General features: G+C 40.0%; 1 protein-coding gene across 2 annotated transcripts in view; it reads left to right on the top strand.

Moving 5' to 3' along the window:
• The window catches only part of CNTNAP5 (contactin associated protein family member 5), a 298,904-nt gene that overhangs the window by 133,306 nt on the left and 143,294 nt on the right, over nucleotides 1-22,304 (top strand). For both annotated transcript variants that reach the window (XM_057430057.1, XM_057430056.1), the window contains exons 4-7: nucleotides 7,272-7,419; nucleotides 16,004-16,207; nucleotides 17,747-17,931; nucleotides 21,072-21,215. In XM_057430057.1, the coding sequence (XP_057286040.1) occupies nucleotides 7,272-7,419; nucleotides 16,004-16,207; nucleotides 17,747-17,931; nucleotides 21,072-21,215 (681 nt within the window). The remainder of the gene's footprint in view (nucleotides 1-7,271; nucleotides 7,420-16,003; nucleotides 16,208-17,746; nucleotides 17,932-21,071; nucleotides 21,216-22,304) is intronic.

Genomic DNA, 22,304 nt, shown 5'->3' with positions numbered 1-22,304 from the left:
CCAGTAGGGCTGCTGCTTGATAACCCATAGTGCAGCCATTCATTTTAATTCTTACTGTACTGGGAAGTTAAACTACCTCTTTGTAGACCAGTACTTTTTTTTTTTTCCATTGGAGGTGGAGGAATGAGAAGGGAAGCTGTCTCCTCCTCAGATAATATGTTATGGGAGGATACTTTTAAAAGATGCCTCTTGTATATTTTTTCCCCTTGCTCCTCTTTAATAGCAGCTCTGACACTGTGCCAGGGGATATTGTTTTTGAGGTTCTTTTCAAGGATGGGTGTTTCAAACAGTAACATGTGGCTGCTGTTAGGAAAGAAAGAAACGTAAGCAGAATAGAGGCTTCTCTTTCTGAACATAGGATAGGCTTTAGACTATCTAGAGTCATAGTGTTCAACCTGCGAGGAAAAACATGAGCCTGGAAACAGGCAGCTCATCTCAGAAGGCTGTTAACCAGAAATGACTCATTTCCTTTTGTCATGAAGATCACAGTATCACAGTATCACAGTATGCTAAAGATTGGAAGGGACCTCGAAAGATCATCTAGTCCAATCCCCCTGCCGGAGCATGAACACCTAGATAATGTTACACAGGAATGTGTCCAGGCGGGTTTTGAATGTCTCCAGGGAAGGAGATGCCACAACCTCCCTGAGCAGCCTGTTCCAGTGTTCCGTCACCCTCACTGAGAAGAAGTTTCTTCTCAAGTTTAAGTGGAACCTCTTGTGTTCCAGTTTGTACCCATGGTGTATTAACAGGAAGGACAGACATGAAGTAGTAAGAATCAGGGGAAAAGGCTCCCACTGAGTCTAAAGCAGGCAAGTTTCTTGTTCTTCAACTAAAAAAAATGTATTTAATTTTTAGAGATTGGCTGAAAAAAACTGAAATAAAATTTAACCTGCCTCTTGAGAAACAGAGGTTAGAAAATGCAATTCATACGTTTGCCATCCATGTGCCAAAGATGGATGTGCAGTAGGTGAAAACGAAGATCCAAACTATAGCTCTTTAAGGAGCTGTGCAGTTGTCCATTCCTTCTCCCCATGGCCTGACACCCTTTAATAGCAAAAGGAGTTTTAAGGCCACATGCCGAAAGAGGGTAACTCCCAGAGGCCAGGTCCTGCCATGAACTTCTGTGCTGGAGAGCTGCTCTTAACTCTCTGAGGTGAGCTCCCAGCAGCTCGCAGTCTGGACACAGAGTGATTAATATGACAGCAAAGCCATTTCACTGTGTTTCTTCATGACAAGATATTACCATTTCTGTTCTGATGTGTCAGGCAGGACTTTTTTCCCATTTCATAAGCAAAGCAGCATATTTCACTATTGACATGCACAGCATGTAGAAAAGGGCAAACTGTAAAAAGAACATTTAGACTTTGAAGTTGTCTTTTTTTTTCTTTCCCGTTCCCCACCCCCAGTATCTTTTAGTAATCTCTTTTCCTAAGGGCTGGGCTGAGGTGAGGGGGGAATATTACTAGAATTGCCTGAACTGACAGTTGCTTTCATTTTGCAGTAGAAACTACATGGATTTTTTAAACTTCTATTGTTATCAGAAGTCACCACAACTCTGTCCAGACCCAAGGTGCTGATAGCAGGCACTGCTGTGGTATAACTATTCTGTGAAAAAAAACCCTCTAGCATCGCATTAAAATCAAGAGGCTGCTGAGTTTCTATATGGTGTGTTTGTAGTTGTATTGTGTCCTTATTATGATATCATTCAGTCCCTTTCCACAAACACAAGCAGAGATGCAGGACTACTACCGTACCTTGGTTTCAGTCACTGGCTTCCCCAAGACCTGGAATTAATACCCACACTCAATAGGTTCACTGAGTTCTATCCTGGGCAATACAGACTTGAGCAGAAGTGAAATTCTGTTGCCTCTGGAAAAGATAAAAGCTCTCCTTGAGTTAGAGTTTATTTCAACCTAGAAAATGTGAAAAGCTAGGCAATATTTTCTACTTCCTGTTTCAGATTTTTGTGTTGTTTCTTACTCAGGAATTCATGTTTTCTTTAAAGTACATGTACACTCAAATATTTGAGGAGGTCCTGGGAGGCGTACACTAGGAAGCATGTTCTGTATCCTAGTGCTAACTCCTAGCTCATGATCTTTCTCATTCAAGGAAGTAAGTCTAAAAGGGAAAATGCCACTGTTTAAGTATTGCAGTTTTGGGATTTATGACAGGCTTAGCTGCTTTTTATCTCGCTCTGGTTCTTTCACTAAGCTGCTGGATAGCTTGAATTAAGTGTGCTCCTTCCCTTATTTCTTTAGGCGCCAGAGACAGCATAAAACAATGTCTTGGGTGAGATTTGAAGGTGCTCTTTTCTGTGCTTGTATTTCTTTCAGTGAAGGTTGAAATGTTGTAAATTGCTAACATCTGTGTTATGTGCCCTCTGCACATTCATAATCTGATGGGGATTTTTTTCCTCAGCTGAGTTCATCAGAATGACTTTGGCAGAAATGAGAGTATTCAATATGTCTTAAAATATCTCCCCTAGAAGGTAGTTAACCTCAGGTCTGCCTGCTCACTGTTCAGAGCTGATTGTGCCTATGTTTCTGCTTGCATACTCATTTTGAACCTATCCCATTACCTGCCTAACAAAGTGGGAGAGCAAGATATATTCAGCAGAGTCATTATGGGAACCACTTCTGCAGCTCTGTAAATAAGTTGCCATTTGCTGTGCAGACTGTATGTGCAGGGGAGAGGGAAATCAAATCCCGTATCTGATGCTCTCTTGAATTGATTAGACTCTCATGAGCAGGCACTTTTCTTTTTCCTTGCACCCAATTTCCACTTGCAGGTCTAAAGGTGGAGTCTAATACTTTGGCTAAAGGGCCATCTAAATTTCAGCACATCATATCTCACAGGTGTGATCTGCATCTGAACTAATACATGAGATAGAGAAACAAATATGTATCTACAAGGTTACTAAACAACTGTCATATTTTACCACAGTTGCGTGACATTTTCCTGAACTGCCCTTGAACAGCTTTTGGGATCCCTCTGAATGGGAGAGCTGTATAAACAGCCTAATCATTTGAATTTTTGTATGACTCTTGAGGGAGACATATATCCAAATTCCAGGTAATGATGGTGGTTCTGAGTTTTAAACTTGTTTTGAAAGCTTTCTTCTTCTTCTAAATTAGAATTCTATTTTGTTCCACTTTAATATGACCCATGAACCAGATGGGTTGAGCACTGGGAAAAGTGTTTTCTGTCCTTCTTTCATTCTTACTCTTCCCTGTGTGCCACAGCTGCTGCCAAAGAGCTGGTTAGACCCTGCTCCGAATCACTGCAGCTGTTCATACCTCACCTCTTCATGCCAGTGGGACCTGCCTTTGCTGCCTCATAGAAAAAGCCTCATAAAATATTACTGTGGTGCCATGGTCTGTGTCGCAGCGAAGCACCATGCAGCCAGACATTGCGAAACAGACTTGGTCTGAGAGGTAGCCCTGCCCACGGCAAGCTGTTAACCTTGCAGCTGCTAGCACTAGGGAAAAGCTTTTGCCCTCAAGAAGCTGGCAGCAATATTTGGTGCCAGGGGAGCTTTTTGATTTATAAGCCCCACAGAATGCCAGAAACAGAATTTCTCAGCTTAATCATCAGTCCGTTTACATGCTTGTAAGAAACCACAGATTTCAGTGTTATATGCTCCCTCCCAGAGCAACTGGGTTGCATGGGAAATAGCATGCGGGTACTTTATTTTCTTCACGAGGTTGTCGTTTTGCTCCTGTGAAGTAATCCCTATCAACGACAAGTTGTAATAGAGGCTGTTTCTCAAGAGAAAGTATTCCTGCCATTCTCATTGATAAGTTTACTGTTAATCAATATTTGAACCTCCAGGGCTATGAAATCTGGTATTGCATCCTTGTTTCATCTTCTTTAATGGATGGATTATTTCTGTGTCAGCTGTGGATGTAAGTTTCAAGTGACCATCTGTGGCAATTGGTGTTATCCAGTTAATGATCTGCAGCACACAGGTGGTCCATAAAGCATCAGAAGTTGATCTGTATAGCAGTGGGAGTTGGAAGTGAAAATCAAAGCAGTCCTAAAGGCATACATAGTGACACCCTGCAGTTAGCAGCAAGCAGTGATGTACTAGCTGCATGCAAAACCATCTCATAGGCACAGGTCGATGGGTGCAGCATTGCCTGCTGATTTTTTCCCCTGCACGTTTTGTTGGCTCTTTGGTTATTAGAGAAGCTTGAGAAACATTGCTGTAAGGGATCTATTGGAATTTTGAAGGGTTTATTTTTATTGACATGACTATTTCAATGTGGGAAGGATGTTTTTACATTGTTGCATATCAGATTTGTTGTCAACTGATTTGAAGTCTGGAAGCAAGTATTTCTGGCTTTCCCTTGACGTGTCTTGAAGGGAGCTATCTGGGCATCTCTGGTCTGCTTGCGGACGGTGGGATACAGCTGTCTCTGTTTTACCTGGAAACCCACAAAGCTCCTGTGACTGCTCTGGCAGTACCTGAAGTGTGCTGTGCACACCATCTGCCTGGAGGCAGAGGATTGCCTCCGTGTGCATGAGCAGCAGTGACACTCCTGTGCATTGTGCTTGGGTGCGTGGTTTGCACAAGCTTTGCAAAAAATATGGCTGTATAGGTTTGCCCTGCAAGAGAGGTGTCAAGGCTGCCATTGACAACAGTTATACATAGTTGTGTACTGCCTCTGGTTTTCCAGCAGCCATGAGGACCCGCTGATCCAGAATGGCACTGTGTGCTGGCACGGGCTGTGTTCTTACCTGCTTTCCAAGCAGGAATGTGTGGGCTGTTTAGCACACAGTTGTATTCACAAATCACATAATTCCCATTACTTTCTAATTGCAAAGAGATATTTCTAGTGGTGCTGTGCTTTTCATCTTGGTCTTTCTCCGAGATCGTTTTCTTTTTATATAAACCAAAAATTATTACCTTGTGGGCCTGTGATGCATTGTGCAGTATTGACAGTCTTATGTGCGAGAGAATTATGAGAAAAAAAACAACACAGACCTTTGTTTCACAGCCTTGCTGCATTAAGGTGTACTTTTCTTTTTTTGTCTCTTAATTTTCACCTTTTGCTTGTATTCTAGTCACTGCATTTGAAACTTTTCTTCACAGTTGGGAAGACTGAAAACCCTTTGTTCCCTGCCTGTTCTTTTTCTTCTTTCGTTTTCCTTCTTTCTTTTTTATCTTCCAAAAGGTGATATTTTTACATAATCACAGGATTCCAAGAAGATGAGCTTTCTAAGGAAACAGAAAACAACACTTCCCTTTATCAATCTTACATATTCTTGAGTGTCTTAATAAAATTGTGAGCACTGCCACAGCTCTGTGACTGTGAGACTTGCTCTCTGCTGACAGTTTCATTACTGAGAAGAACAAGATTTTTTTCTTGAAGTGCAAGGAAGAAAAACTGTGAAATAGTCTGCTGGTATTTGAATTTGGCTATCTGGAAAGCAATATAGGTAAGCCCAGGACATCCTGAAGTGCTACTTATGGCCTTCCTCAAGGCCATGTGATGGGAAAAGCTGCTGAAAGTGGTTGATTTTGCATTAAGATGAACAAGAATCCTAATCCAAAAAAATTATTTATATCATATAGCTGTATTTGAGAGAGGTTAGTTAGCCATCACATCATACTTGTAGAAAACAATATCTTGTGCATACAATGTTCTGAATAACAGATTCAGGATAAGCAAACCTTTGGGGACAGGTGGGGTAGCCAAATTGTATACCCTTTTCAGCCTGATAAGCTCCTAATAAAAATAATTTTACAGATCATGTTTTTAAGGGTGATTATTCCATTCACAGAGGTAACTGAGGCTCATTTTCAGAGGGAAGCAGTGCCAGCAGTGAAATCCACTTGCAGAGCATGCTTTAGAAATTAAGATATATGCTGCCTTTTGCATTCATGATTGGGTGGAAAGTAAGGCCTACTGTGTAGAAGAGAATTTTCCCAGGTTAGAGTTTCTGAGGTGAAAGGAAATAAGCATGGTATGGTTTGAAGGTATTGTGCCTTAGAAATGTTCAAGGATATTTTTCATTGAATATAGTTCCAATAAAACAGTAACGTGCTGGGTTTAGTAAAGCAAATTTAGTAATTTTGAAGTTTTACACCATTTTAAACAACATGTAGAAAAAGATGGAATGCTTGAATTTGAGTAAAAATTTAAACAGTGGCTAATTAGTCCTTTTTTCTTCAGAGTGGAGATGAAACCCCAAATCTCTCTAACTCATCCTTTGGCCATCAGGAATGAACTGCAGGTCTACCTTACTGGGGTTATTCTAATCTGCGCTTGCAATTATATTGCACAGGTGAATGATGCCAGCTTTTAACTTGCAGAAGCATTTAAAACTGGTTCAAGTTATTGTGATAAAATTTTACACTTACAAAGTGAAGGACTGCTTTTAAAAATGCGGCCATTCTGTGACACTATTTTTTGTGAGTTCTGTCTTGGTTTTCATGTTTTGCAAAACTGTTAGCTTCAAATTTAAATCCTAGCTGAGTTACTCAAATGTTCTGAAGATTGCAGGCCTATGGGATTTCTATACTGATATTACAGGGTAAAGGTGTAAAGATAAACTGAAAAAGCTTCAGGCAGGATCAGAGCTTGGATGATTGCCTTAAGGTTTGTCTTTGAAATCCTCCTGTCATTCTTCATCCATAAGAGTTTCCTCTTGTTAAGTGATGATTCTGAGTAGGGCCATTAATTTTGGCTTGCAAGTTGCAGACAATTAATCAAATAAGCAAGAAAAAAGTTAAATTATTATTGTTTGCAAGCTTCAAATCTCCTGAGTGCAAACACAGTCAAAATGTTGACTCTCTTGTGTGCTGACTCAGACTTTCATCTCTTCCTCTCTTGCTGGAGTTTTCTGTGGCATATCTAGGTGTATGCTTTCCTGTTCATCTTCACAGGGTCTGGCCAACCTCAGTGCCTTGAGACCATCTTTTTCTATACCCTGGATACACTGTTGTTCACTGCAGTGAAGGGACTGTGGGTACGTTAAGAGCCAGTGGAGTATTGTGGTGCACAGGAATTTCTTGGGTTTGGAGAAATTGTGTAGCATCTTTAACATTCCCATCTACAACCTGCTTTTGTAACTCCCTTTATACTCCTCACTCCTGTGAGGTGCTCTTTGTGTTGTCTTTTCCCTCCTTTCCCTTCATAAGTGACACAGCATTTAAAATAGAACTTGAAAATCAATTTATATAATTTTTAGTAGTTTATTGGACTCATTCAGAGTGCACTTCTTAGTGCTAAATGTCTCACTAAGGCTCCCTTTCCTTTCAGGTTTTCACAGGGAACAGCAACGCTGACAGTGTGGTTCACCACAAATTGCTGCACTCCATGAAAGCCCGCTTCTTGCGCTTCATCCCTCTTAAGTGGAACGCTGGTGGTCGGATAGGACTAAGAGTGGAGGTCTTTGGTTGCTCCTATAGTAAGTAACTACATCTTAACCCACATTTTCTCAGAGCTTTCTCTTGATGCTGTCAGTGCTGTAGGGGGTGTCCAGCACAAGTTTTACAAGTGAGAATGTAATGCAAAATGCATAGCCATCATTTATTTTTTCAGTAGTTATTCTTGCCTTTCTGCTCAGGGATGTGCTCAGCCATCTAGCTCACTTGATGAAGCTTCCTCAGAGCTGAACCCACCACAGAGCTATTTGCTGCTTCTTGCAATGTGCAAGGAAGTCAGATACTACAAACCTCCCACCCTGCTGGAGGGCACAAAGCTACTTCAGATCTTCTGCAGGGCTTTATTTAGGAATGGTGCTACCTTTTCCTTAAAGAGTTCATTTTTAGTTTTAAGGCAAGTTAACTAGTTGTTGGGGGAAGTGCTGCTCGTGACTTTTTAGATCCAGAGAGCAGAGAACTCATCTGCTGCTTTAACTGCTTTTGCATGAGTATCTCCTTTGGCACTCTTATTCGTAGCATGTGGTGATGATCCTCTAAGACATGATCTGCAGCCTTTGTCACATGAGCTTTAGAGCAGCTTATAAATGTTGTTGTCTTGGGGCATTTCAGCCACATATTTATCTAGGTGTACTGCTGCAGATGTAAGACCTATCACTACAGAAAAAATGTGAATGTAAAGAAAAAAGACCTCCCTAGAACAAAGCAAAAACAAGTCCACAAATGAGGAAACAAGTGGCCAGTATTTGTTTCTCAGGTAGCTGTGGGTTTATTTCCAAAATGGTAAAAATTGTCTTAAGACAGTGGTGGAGACAGGTGAGATTTTGCTGGGGACAGTTCAGGGGAATAACAGCATTTTGCTCAAAGTTCAATGTGGTGTGTCACAAGTCACCATAACGTGACACTGCTGTACTTGTACATCTCCCCATTTAGCTTAGATACTCATCTGCTCCTGCTGGGTGCAGAAAAGGGGTCATAAGATAATAAGTGTAAGAACTCCTCTTTGGAAGACTTCCTAAATTCATCTGAGCAGAATGAAAGAGCAAAGTGTCTTAAAACTTTTGATTCACATGATCCCATTGAACAGAGGTATAGCTCCAGGACTCTTAGTAGCCTCATCACTGCACTTGGGTCTTAGGATTGATTCACATGGTTTCACAGGAAGATCCTTGCTATGGTCTGTATGTACATCTGAATGATCTACTCAGCTTTTTTAAGTGCTGCTTCTCCACCTACTTCGGTGCTTGGGCACTATGGACTATTGTTCATTAAAGTATAAACCTGCAACAGCTTAGTGTGCATGGATAGTCACTAAGGAAAGAAACCTTTTCCTGGCCTACCAGTGGACATGGAAACTGAAACCTATAAATCAAAACCAACTGCCCTTGTTGACATTATTCCAAAGTGGCTGCCTCATCCGTTTTCAAAGAGTTTTCTTGTATTAATGATAAACAAACCTCTGCAGTGACTAACTAGTACAGTACAAACAGAAGGGGAACAAATGGAACTCAAACTGAAGGTTGAAACTTTTGTAACTGAAAGTGTTTTGGTTCTAGTCCATGTGAAATACTACATGGGCACTACTTTCATGTCAGATTGTGGTTATATGTACTATGACATGAAGAAGATTTCATAGTCACTTGCAGGCTGTAACCTTGCACTGATATCATTTAAGTCTTCATCTTTTTCCTGTGCCTCTGCAATTACAGGAAATAAAAACGGTTGTGCAGAATTAAGGCATGAGATTGAAGCAAGCCAGAAAAGAAATAAAGAGATTCATAAAAGTTTTACAGAGTGTTGAAATATTTATTCCTTTTAGATAAATGTGCCATTCAAATTTCTCTCTGGCAAATTGCATATGCCAAGCAATACCTGTCTACAAGTTTCGCTTTTATAGTTTCACAGTCTTGGCTACTTCTAAGTCAGGCACTCCGGCACCGTACAGAAGATGTTTGATCATTTATAAAATGTCATCTTTACTGTTATACTGACAGAATATCTGCAGCAGATCCTGAGCTGGTGTACAGCTACATAACTGTATTTTGATGTGATGTCAAACAGCATACAGGCTCATCCACCACTTCCACTTCTGCCACAAGAACTATATTAATAATATGAAAAGAGTTTCAAATAAAATGAGGAAAAATGTCACTAGAGATAGGCTGTTGGACAAGCCAGGAAGGAAAGAGTGCTAGAAGAAAACATATGTCCCAAATGTGCACAATCTCTAAGAGATAACACTTTATGTAGGGGTCTTTGTGTGTAAGAAAGAAGCAATGTGAGTCTGGGAGTAGGAAGTCACCTACCTGTACCAAAGCATTCAGCTGATATAAATTCAACTGTAAGAGCCTTATTCCCCATTATTCACAATTTTCTTTAAGACATTGGAAAGACTTAAAGGCTTCTATATGTAAACAAACCCAGAGTATTTGGTGTTAAGTTGACTGAATCAGAAGAAAGGATTTCTATCAGCATTTTAGCTTTGAATCCAGTCCTGAGGTATGAGAGAACATGTGCATGGCGAACACGTATGAACCAAATCCTGCACAAACGTACACGTGTGACTGCTGGGTCATTTCTACCTGTTAGCCTATTCTAGGTTGAAATTCAGATGATGCTGAACAGCTGGCTGTCCATTCCACCTTTTAGGCAAATGTTGCCTCAGAAGCAGAAAACCTGATCTGAAAAGAGAGTTGATTTATATTGCTTCCCAAGGCAGAAAACTGTAGAAGTAAAGTTTTCATTTACAAGCAAGCTTGAGATCTTTTTTGTGTGAGTAGCAGGAGTCATTGTTTGACTGAAACAAAAGTCTGGGGATACTGGCAGCTTAGGCCATCTGAATTTCACGTGCTGCTGCATATGTGTTAAAACCCATCAGTACCTTGCTGTGATACATCAAGGTGTGCAGAATAGCCTGTGGTTCTTTGGATGGTCTCTGCTCACCTCAGCTCCTTTCTAACCCTGCATACTAGAGCAGAAGATGACAGCTGGAGGAGAGGTTTGTGGTTTCGCTACTGCTTAAGCATTTTTTGATTGCAAAGTTACGTGAATGTGACACTCTTGTGCCAGTGAAAGGCTCTGTTCTGTCATTTTTAGAGCATAACTGTCCTGTGCAGCATGCTCTTCTGGAGAGGTCCCAGAAACATCAACCTTGCACTGGCTTCTGGCAAATGCAGCTTGCAATAATGACTTTTTAGTAGGGGACATGTGGAAGACATCAGGTGTTGTAGGGCAGCAAACCCTCTGCCAGGACGCAGTGACAAAAAATACTGAAATATCGCATTAAAGATTATCTCCTATATGCAGTGGATGCCAAAGTGGCTAATTTAATGAGTTTGCACTGTGGTGTTGAATGGCACTAATTACCTTGCTCTACCTAGAGGGAATTTACTACTCCGAATTTGTCCCCAGCACTTCAAAACTTCTCTGTCAAGCCTTGCTTGTCAAGCTGACCTCTTCTCTTCTCCTCCCCCTCCCCCCACCCCCCCTTAGCCCTCTTTTTCTTTTTTTTACCTTTGATTTGTCTGCCAATTAACATTGTTTCTTTGGAGCATAAAACCATGTTTTTAACAGTAAAGCTGTTTCAGACACGTGAGTGTGTTTGACGCTATCCCATACAGATCAAATGATTTTGTATCCCATACAGATTGAAGTTCCTGTGTGACAGGGCACTCCAAGGCTGTCGGTTCAGCTGAAATTCACAGCTATCAAACACACATGTTTTTTGTTGGGTGTTTTGTTATTGTATTTTTTTTTTTTTTTTACTTTCTGAAACATAAAGTATGTATTTAAATGAAAATTTATTACATTTATTTGAAATTCCTGTAAAGACTCCATCTAAGAAAATAGGTACTGAACTAGGAAGGATATTGTCTGGATTTGAAAACATACATTAATATTTCCTATTCAGAAAAGGATTTAGGATGAGTTAAATGGAAATTTCCATGTAGAGGTATGTGTAAACTCTCATTGCCCCTTTACAGCAGTGGCTCCAGAAACAGTGTGATTATAGCAGATTATCCAGAACTGCAATAGAGGATGTTTTCAGACAAATGCCAAACCAATTGCTTTTGATGCTGGAGGTGGTGAGGGGGAAATTGGAATATCTTTCTGTTTGGGGAAAGATCTTGTTAGCTTAGTGCAGGGAAGAAAACCTGCTGACACAACTGCTTTTATAGGTTAAGATTTATAGCCACATCGAAGATGCTGATCATATTCTATAACTGGTTAACAGACAAAATGCATCAGCAGACTCAGATGTATGTGCAGTTATCAGGCTGGAAAACCATAGGAGACACAATGATAGAGCATGAGACAGGCTATCTTCTTTTGAGATTCGAGTTCTTCGCTCGCAGTTCAGGACACTGATTTCTCATCTTTTGTGGTCATTGCTTCAGGGAATATGATCTGATGCGGTGCTTTTTCATTTAGTGATATTTTTACTAGACCTTTATTTCTCCTTTTTTTTCCCCTTTCTTTTCTTTCTCCCCACCTTCCTTCATCCTCTCCTTCATCTTCCTATGAAATAGATAAGTACACGTTGCACAGAACCACTTACCATCTGATGGTCGTTGACCAGTAGTATTTTCAACCAACTCTCTATAGTAAATACCCAAACGCTTGCTTATCAAGAGACATAAATCTGATACAGATAAAGCTGCGTAGCAGAACTGTCATGTCCGAGGTGCTCATCCAGTCATCCCTTGGATTGCATATCTGAGAAGGGTATGGAGAAGAAAGTCAAATTGCTTTAGACTCAGTCAATCTAGTAAGGCATGACTAGCCAGGAAAGATTGTTTAGACCAGGAACAATCTTCCTTCCTCCTGTAGGGAATTAAAGCTTCTATTTGTTGATGCAAGTGCAAGACCAAAAGTTCTGTCTCAAATTACAACTGTTCATAGAGGATATTTTTGTATTTTAGGATAGCTTTGCCAAGTATATGCTTACTGTTTCTAAAATCACTAGGAGGATTGTCTTTGTAAATATAAATGCATATTGTTTCTGCTGCCAGGAGTAGATTGCTGAACAAGTAAACTGCATGCTTTCACATTGCTCTCAGCCTGGCTTCTCTCAGTATAGCTGGTCCCACAGGTTCAGCTGTGTGGTTACTTGCTCCCTTTTTATTTTATTTTTTTTCAATAGAAATTATGAATTTACCTGGTAGTTCACCTTCAACTAACTGCCTCTGTTTCTACTCACCCCCAGATTACTTTGAAGATTTTGTCTGTGCTAGGAAAGGAAATTCAAATGGAATGACATAACCAGCACCCCTGGGGCCAGAACCTCTACTGAATTTCAGAAAAGCTTGATGAATTATTTCTGAGAACTCCTTTACCTGTTCGCAAGAGTATGTACTCCTGCCCCATGTACTTGGCACTGGTGAGGTCATGCCTCAATCACTGTGGTCGCCTCCCTACAGGAAAGACCCTGAGGTGCTGGAGAAAGGCAATGAAGCTGGTGAAGGGTCTAGAGCACAAGTCTTAGGAAGAGCAGCTGAGAAAACTGGGGCTATTTAATCTGGGGAAAAGGAGGCTCAAGGAAGACCTTTTCGCTCTCTACAACTACCTGAAAGTAGTTGGTGGGGTGAGGTGGGGGTTGGTCTCTTATCTCAAGTACCAAGCAAAGAGTTGTCAAGCATTGAAACAGGCTGCTCAGGGAAGTTCTGGAGGTTGTAGATGGGGGTTGGTGGTGGACTTCTGGTTCTAGGTTAATGGTTGGACTCGAGGATCTTAATAAAGTCTTTTCCAGCCTAAATGGTTACGTACGTATGTACAGCAGCGACATCTGTTTGACTTGCTGGTCAGGGGAGAATAGCATGAAAGAACTGCGTTTTGCCTAATATCACTTTTGATGAGTTTTGTAGACTTGTTGTTAAGGACAGTATAGAAAAACACCCAGAATGAATGAAGTCTATCTTCAAGGAGTGTAAGTAAATCAGAGGGCAGTGCAGAATGAAACCACATGTTGTATTTTAGTTTTTTATTCCTACAGGGTTGCCAAAACTTACAACACTTCTGATTCTTGTGCTCTCGCTGCAAGTGGATTATGGACATGAAAGGACTAAATAAATAAGCCAGTTTTCTGGAGTGACTATGTTAGAATTGTGCTGTATCTTTGAATTTCTAACAGGAAGACAATGATTTGTTGTTATGCAAACTGACAGTAATGATTTTTGGCTGCCAGTGTTAGCATTTACTTGACATATTCCCGTTTCTTTCAGTGCTGTTTATTGGCCAGTGTACTCTCAACTGATAATTAGTGGAGCAGAACCTTTCAAAACCAGGTTTTCCTCTGTGTTATTCTCTGTAAATGTCAGTGGTAGAACTCTTCAAGAATTGTGTGTTATGCTGTGACTTAGTGGAGAACAAAGACTGAAGTGTGAATTTAGACTGGTTGAATGCTTGGATTTCAAGAAGGAAAAGAAGAAAGGGCTGCTATTATGGCAACATTGAATCACTGCTCTCTTACATTATCTTTGTTTTTGAGAACTAAGAGGAAAATCAACTTTAACTGGAAAATATACTGGAAATCAAATACTAACTTCTTTATAAGCTGTTTCCTAATTCTTGCCTGTGTTAAAATGAAACTATGATAACACTTGCAATTTACTTTAAACAAATTGAAGTGTTTAATGTAGCTAGAAGAAGTTCATAAGAATGAAACTATGAATTTAATTCCCTTTATAGAAACTGGCAGTCAAGGTGTCAATAGAGAGAAATCGGCAATTCTGAAGGAGCTGTTTCTGAATGCCTAATTCAGAAGTAAAAAAAAAAAGAAAAGCACAGTAAAAGCAGGTGAACTGAATACTTTCATATTCATAATGCTTCCTAAGATAGCAAATGGTCCACATATGATGCTAAACATCATGTTATAGTTCTGATATGACAGATAAGAAGTCGGTCTTAGTTTATTCTGGAGTGAATTTTTCCCAGGGTTGAATTTCTTTATAGTTTTATTCTTACAAGAAATAATTAGTTACCTTCTGATTTGGAATGCAATCAGTTTTGGAGTGATAGAATTTAATTTCAGATTTAAATAGTGAGCTCCCTACAAGTTTATAAGTCTGCTGTCAAACTTCTGTACAAACTGTCATACTGACAACCAGAAGTTATTTATGTTAGTTTGCATGGTAATAAATCATTAGCAGGTCTTTTTTTTTTGAACTTACAATAGTTTTAATTGCAAACCTCTTTAAATCTTGGTCCAGTTTAAATTAAAAAAAAAAAAAGAAAAAATAGAGGAAAAAAGACAATCCCTATTATTTCTGGTTTTAGAGAGGAGCAAATGAAACTACCATCAGTGCTTGAAAGGATAGAAGAACTCTTAAGGGAGCTTAGGTGACTTAAATCACCAACTTTAATCACAGTGTAGTTGCTGGCCTGGAAATCTTGATTGTTTTGCATACGGACATTTCAGTTTATAAAAGAAAATGGAAAGCTGATAGCTGTAGATTATCATTAAAATGTGGTTTGCAAACAAAGGTAATCTGTGCTCTTTCTTCTTGATTACTATGAAAATTTTTTTGTCTTTAGACATGATCAAAGTAGTTACGTAGCTTAATAAACCCTTGTTTAGACTCTTCATCATGTGGTGTTCTTGAATTTTAATATTTTTCATCACAATAGGAAATACCAATTGACAGGCTTGTTATTTACAAGTGCTAAATTGCTTTTGGATAAAATTGGAATTGAATTTACTTATGTCAGTCACATGTTTGAATACAATATATTAGTTCAAAAGTTATGGTTATATATGTGTATATAAATATTAAAAAAAAGTTTTGTGTTTTGTTTTTTTTTTTTTTTTTCTTAAAATACTATTTTGTAAAGCAAGGAGTACTGCAAGCTGCTGCTGCCAAAGGAAATATTAATTGCAACTGAAGAATTAAAAGCCTGTTTTCTATCACAGTGATTAGGTTTTAGAGGCTGGCTAAAGAGGAAAATATGTTTCTAATAGGATTTTCACAGGTATATTATCAGTTTAGATGCCCAGTTCCCGTGAAATCCCATCAAAAGCTTTTTGAATTGATATTTGGCTATTTCTGCCAGCTTAGTCAATATGCATGCGGAAAAATGCTTGATATATTCCCATCTCAAATAAGCAGCCAACCCTCAGAGGCCAAGATGATGCTTGTTTAGATGCAAAGGTGGATGCAGGCATGGCAGGCACACAGAAACAGCTCAACAAATGCTTGTGAAGCTACAAAACTGGGGTGAGAACTGAAGTGTTCAAAATAATGAATAACATACTGGGTGTGTTTGAGGCAAACAGTAAATGTTATGAGGGATGTTCTGAGATCTGAATATGGTGGAAGGCACCTGTTCTGTCCTAAAAAGTTGAGTGAGAAAGCAGTCGTGCATGAGAGAGAGGAAGACAAGTGCAGAGAAGTTCTGGTTTTATCCTAGTGTTCCCATTCCTCACATAGAAAGGGTGAAATATGGTTGCCCAGATGCCACATACATCCACATATTGACTAAGCTGGCAAATACGTCCTGTGGAAGTATGCTTCTGAGAAAGCCTGACTGCAAGTGATATTTGAAAAGATCCTGAAAAAACACAGTCCCTCTCCCGGTGTACAACTTTTCATTTTGCCATCTTCTTTCTCCCAGAGTCAGATATTGCCGACTTCGATGGCAGAAGTTCACTCCTCTACAGGTTCAATCAGAAGCTTATGAGCACATTCAAAGATGTGGTCTCTTTGAAGTTCAAGAGCATGCAGGGGGATGGTGTCTTATTCCATGGAGAAGGACAGCGTGGAGACTACATTACCTTGGAACTTCAGAAAGGGAAGCTCTCCTTGCACATCAACCTGGGTAAGGGTCATTAGGATTATTGGTTCACATTTGCCGTAACAAGGATTAGCTTGGTTGCTTTTATAAATTCGTTATTGATATTAGGCAGTATCTAGAAACTCCACCTGAGATCAACAAAACATGCTGTGTGCCTCAGGCAGCTCACAGCTTAAAAACTTATCGGAGAAGGTGGTAGGGGAAGCAAAAGAAAATAGACTTTGCTGATGTCATGAAGGACATGGTGCTTAGACTGCCAAAGCTGTTTTTAGTAAAAGTGAGAGATGTAGCATCTAGAAATGTACTGTATTAGCAGGGACAGATCTTGGACTAGCAATTCCAGGACACTTTAAGAAGTTTGGCCAGAGCAGAAAAAAGCAGGCAACGGTGCAGTATCTCAGTCCACTGTTTATGACTTCTTTTAATTCCCAAAATCATAAACTAGTGGGAGCAAACTAGATGTACTAAAACAGAATTAATAGATATTTTTTCAGCATTTTCCCCCTTATGCCTAATTATGTTTGTTTTAAATATCAGTAACAATTTTCCAAGCTCTTGGATTTCATTTTTACATAAGCTCATTGATTGTTTAGTCTCCAACTAGTATTTTCTTTCTTTGTTCATTTAGTTCGTTCAAGCATAGAAATGATAATGCAGCATTTTTATGATTTGGTATTCAGATGTTACTTGAATCAAGTAGCTACATCCCGAGTCTCTTAATGTCTCCATTGATTTGCCTTCCTCTTACAAATGTTTCATACTAGGATAAGTGTACAGTATAGTTAAATACGTTGTGTTACCTCTTCCAAAGAGATGCTGTTGTGAATGCACAACTTGACGGCCAGTTTTGGAGCATGTGTTATCTCCATTCTGCTGGAATATTAAAAAGAACACATACTCCCTTTCAAGGAGAGGCTTAGAAGTGTTCAGACATGTAGCTAGCTGGAAAAAAGAAGAGTACTTGAAATTACCAGGGTTAGAGCCTAAATATTTTTATGACTCTTGATATAATTCCTGGAGATTTAGGCCAAGTTTAAAAATCTATTTGAGCTGAACAAAACACTTGTATTCATGTTGCTTCACTGACTTTTGGCTTTTTTTCTTTGAAAATGGACTGGTGCATTTTTCTTGTGAAAATACAGAAATTACATAGTTGAAACAGAAGTGTTGGGAGTGGTCCATTAATGTGAGTGAACAAACAGGAGATATATGTGCAGGCTGAAGGTTGCTGTTGAAACACAAATTAGTCCTCAAATGAATAATAGAATCAAGGGCACAGGCAGAGCAGCCATCCCCTACATACTGCAATGTGGGGAGCAGCATCAGGAAAACCTCTTGGTTCATCACAAGTATTTCAGGGGAAAAAAAATGTGTATGTGTTCATGTGCATATACATATGCATATGAATAAGAAGCCCATAGAATCTAAAGCAAGTTTTGACAAGGGTGTGTTTCTGATGGGTAGAGCTTCAGTTTGCATCTTTGTACTCCCCTTGAGTCACCATGCTTCAGTTAAGGGCTTGGCAGTAACTCTGGTGTCTTCTCCCTGTCTCTACCCCTTCAGGGGACTCCAACCTGCACTTCAGTAACAGTCACACATCTGTCACCCTGGGCAGCCTCCTGGATGACCAGCACTGGCACTCGGTTCTCATAGAGCGCTTCAACAAGCAAGTAAACTTCACAGTGGACAAGCACACCCAGCATTTCCGAACAAAGGGAGATTCAGATCACTTGGATATTGATTATGAGGTGTGTAAAGCCCTTTAGGTTATAACCTGGGAGAAGAGGCTGAATTGGTGTAAAATGAATGTGAAGAAAATTAACCACTTTATGAGCTGTTTGTTTCAGCAAAGATCTTTTCTTTGTTTAGTAGTTCATTCCAAGACAGCTGCTTTCATAGTTAACAAACATAAGACTATGTCAGTGCAATTCTGTATATGATAGTCTCAGAAAATGGCCAGTCTGTGGACAAATACACATTAGATTATGCTTACACTTCAAATTATGGCCAAGCTTGAGCTAAACTAAAATATATACCCTGGGTTCTAGTTAAATCTTCTGGGAGCAACTGCACTTATCTGTACGGACAGGTGCTGTGTTACCATCTCCAGTATGATTTCAATTAGATCATTCTGTACCATCCCTGTGTCCAATTGACATGACCATAGGGACACCAGCTCTGAGTTGTGCTTCTATCCAGCCACCACTTGCTTGGATTACACCTCTCCATGTAGAGATAAGCAGGTAAAGACCACTGTCTTCCCATTAGGAAGACTCTGAACATGACTGTCAGGACAACCAGCTCTGATGCAGGTCCCTTCACATCTATGGTTGTAAAGCAGAGCATCCTGGTCTAGGGAGCCAGAGCAGCTCAGCTAAGGGAGAATGGAGCAGAGAAACAACCTGCCTGCCCATAAAACCTGAGGCTTGTGTGCTCCCACGTGATGAGGCCAAGGTGTGTCAGAGTGCAGTTTGTATCACTTCAGCATATTTCAGTGCTCATGGCTGATGGACAGTAAAAAAACACCTTAAAAAACTTTTACATCATCATATCTGTATGCAAGGCAGCTCTTCATCTCTCCCCCTTCTCCAGTGCACACCTGCGTGCACGTTATCCATGTTCATTTTTATCCCTATGCGCTTGTCTACTGAGTCGTGCTAGCCCACAAGGCACAGGGTCATGCTTGCACAGTCAGAGCCATCACCCTGTCTGGATGTGTTGAGTTGGCATGGTTCATTGCTTAAGAGACTACAAATTTCCCCTCTGCACTTTGGATTTATTTCTCTGGAAAGGATCAATTCCCAGCATGCCCAAGGGACAAAAGCAGACAGCCCAGCAGTGGCATGTGCCTGCTTTCTGCTCTTCCCATGTTCCAGCTGAAATTCTCTTTGCATTTCACAAAGCAGGGTAGAGAGAGTGATATCTGTCCCCTGGCACTGCTCTACCAGATCACGAGCACATTTAGTAAGGATAGCACATTTGAGAGGTGAGATTCTGGAACAGCTTCAAATTGAACTTAGTAAGGGCTAAAACTGTAACTGCTTTTAAGATGGAGTTGAGAAAAAACATCTTTGAGTGATCAGCTTTCCTAATTTCAAAGTAATACAGTTCCTTGCTTCCAGATACAAGATTGATGCCAGTTAGGGAAAACTCTAGCTCCAGTGTAATTTGCAGAAAATTCTTCCAGATATTCCAAAACAGGGAACATGGTAGAGAAGATCTTCAGCTGGTATAAATCAGTAATACTGCTCACCTCCATGTCACTCAATCTTGGCCCTAGTGCTTAATTTTTCACACAATGTGTTTTCTTTCTGTTTACACTGAGGCAATCTTTCAATTGAACGTTACAGCAGTACAGTCTACTGAAAGTTTATCTTGGCACACTTTAGGGATTAAAGGCCTTGATGAGTAATAAAACTATTAGTTTGATAATTAAAATTATTACTAATCACAAAGGAAACTGTTTTCTTAATAATGCAGTGGCATAATTGATAGATTTTTCTTTTGGTTTTGAAACCCAGTACAGCAGGAGACTGAAAGAATAGAACACGGAAGAAGGAAAGTCCAGTGTGTTAAGGAAGAACTAATGATTCTTTCTTGAAGAAAATCATTGCCAATAAGAAAACTGAAAGTAATGTAAAGTAGGAGTCTGTTTACTCTTTATTTCTCCGAAGTGATCAATTAGTACAACTGAGATGCAAGTTCATTAAGGACTTCTTTTCAAAGAAGTGCTTTCAAGGTTATTCAGGAAGGTTTCATTTGGTTATGTATCCCAGCATGTTAGTTGGAGTGGAAGTTAAAAAATTATGAATTGCTCTTTATTTTTGTAATAATGAGCTGAGGTGAGCCGTTAGGAGTCATGACAGAGGAATAAGGCTGACCAGGTTCCCGCAATAATCACTGCGTAACCGGTGCCACACAGCAGCACTTGCCCTTGCTGCAGTGGATGCTTCTGATGTGCTGGAAGCACTGTGAAGTGTGGTGGCTGCAGGATCTCAACTTATACTGTATCACTCACTATGCTGATGGCTGCGATGGCAAAATGAATAAAAACTTAAGGTACCACAAGTAAGACTTTGCCAAAAAGGCCAATGGAGCTTATGAGAAATCTGTCATCTAAAATAATTATGCTCCAATGATTTGGGGAGGGATTTTTTTCTTACAGTTTTTATTCTTCCAGGGCCTCCATTCAGTAACAGGCTGTAATCTGCACAATACTAACATCTTTCAGTACTCGTACAACAGCACAGCATTTTTTTTTAAATGTGTAACCTGCGTAACTTTTCCATTACACTGCTCAGTCCATGTGCATATATTGGAAAGACCAAACCACAGGGAAATTTAGGGAAAACCATTGCAAGGTGCAAATGGGGTAGTTTGTGTGTGTGATAACTACCCTCAAGTCACTGAAACCAGAACTGTCCAGATGCATGCTTTGTGGAAAGGGGTGACTCCAGCTCAAGGCAAATCCAGTGCTCTGTGGGCGGGAAGAGTTTATTCCCCCATTGCTCAGCAGTTCCTGATCACTGTGGTCTGCTTGGTGTGTGACAACTTCCAGGCCTGTGGGGGCTATGGACTGGAAACCATTTGAACATAACCCTGTAATTTGGGGAAGGGAAGGCTGGTGGTACTAGGTTGGTGAAGTGGTGTGTCAAGGCTCTTTAAAGTTGTTTCCAAATTAGTGAGCTGTCTGTGGCAGCAGCATTTCTCCAATAGCTGTAATGCTGTGTGGCCTGTAATTCCCCTGTTGGGCAGCCAAGCCCTGCTTTGTGCTCCAAGATGATGCTGTTAATGTGACCTGTCTTTGGACAGCTGGCTGCATGGAGTGGGGCTCTGCCCTCTTGCATTTAGGGTGATAACTAAATACTGTTCTTATTCCTTCCAAAAGCTCAGTTTCGGAGGGATTCCTGTCCCAGGAAAACCAGGAACCTTTCAGAGGAAAAATTTCCATGGATGCATTGAGAACCTTTATTACAATGGAGTCAATATTATTGACCTAGCAAAAAGGCGCAAACCTCAGATCTATACTGTGGTAAGAGACAATAATGTATGCTTGCTTTTTTACTCCCATGATGTTGGTGCTGCTGGGTGCACTGAATGAGTGGAGTTCAGATTTAGTTAGCTATGGGCATAATTAGCTTGTTAAAATGATATTGCTGAGGCTAACACCAGCCAGCACTGACTGCTGTGGTGGGAGTTACTGAAAGACACATGTGGAAATCAATACATTATTCTGACTTTCCAGGTGCATTAGAATTTGTTTGGAGAAACTTTTAAATTCTTTTCCCAAGGTTAAAATGTGTCTTTTTGGTAGCTTGATGGAATCCATAGACACTTGTTTTTTTCTGATCAACTCAAATAAAAATCTTATTTTCTGAACAAGTGTCCATCACTGTTGTGTGGTACAGTAGTAGCAAAATTTTATTCTGCTATTTGAGTTGGTATTATAGAGAAGAATAAATGTTTCTTTCAGTTTTGGAAATATTTTCCATTGTGCTGCTCCTTATATTCAGTGTATTGGTAGTTCTGAGAACTATTGACTTAGTACTAGTGTCTCTAAATGTGCGCTGGTGGAGGTAAAGCAAAAGGAGCTATGGTCTTATCCAGCCTGCTAACATAAAACATAAATATAAATTCAAATCACAATGATGTCCTAAAATTACAGATATATTTAAACATATCATGAGCAAAATAAAGAACATTTTATTTCATAAGAAGAGGGAACAGTATACTCCCCTGCAGCCTTGATAAATTGTAAATAATTCAGTGCTTTGTTTGCCTTGTGCTTCACTCCTGCACCATGCTTTGATACATGCCTTTTGGCTAATACTGTGGAGAATGTGGAGGTGAAAGTTTACTTCTCTAGTAAAAAAACTTCTCTAGTTTGTAGTAATGTGTGTGAACAGACTGAAGAAGCAACCAAGCTAACCAGTCCTTCCTTTTCTCACTTTCCTTGCCTAGGGTGAGGCTGAATATACAGGGAAATGGGAAGGTGAGAAGTCCCACATTGTGTTGCTGGCAGTCAGAACTGCCTCAGGGATGCTCACCTAGCCTTGGACTGGAGAATTTGCTTTAATAACCTCAAGTTTGATTGTTCTGAGTCAGAACTCTAAGGCACAAA

This window comes from Pezoporus wallicus, unplaced genomic scaffold, assembly GCF_028554395.1.
Source record: "Pezoporus wallicus isolate ANWC-B61680 ecotype Strahan unplaced genomic scaffold, APGP_CSIRO_Pwel_v1 contig_5261, whole genome shotgun sequence".
Lineage (NCBI taxonomy): Eukaryota > Metazoa > Chordata > Aves > Psittaciformes > Psittacidae > Pezoporus > Pezoporus wallicus.
Note: the sequence above shows the minus strand (reverse complement) of the source record. Positions and strands in the feature narration are given on the sequence as shown.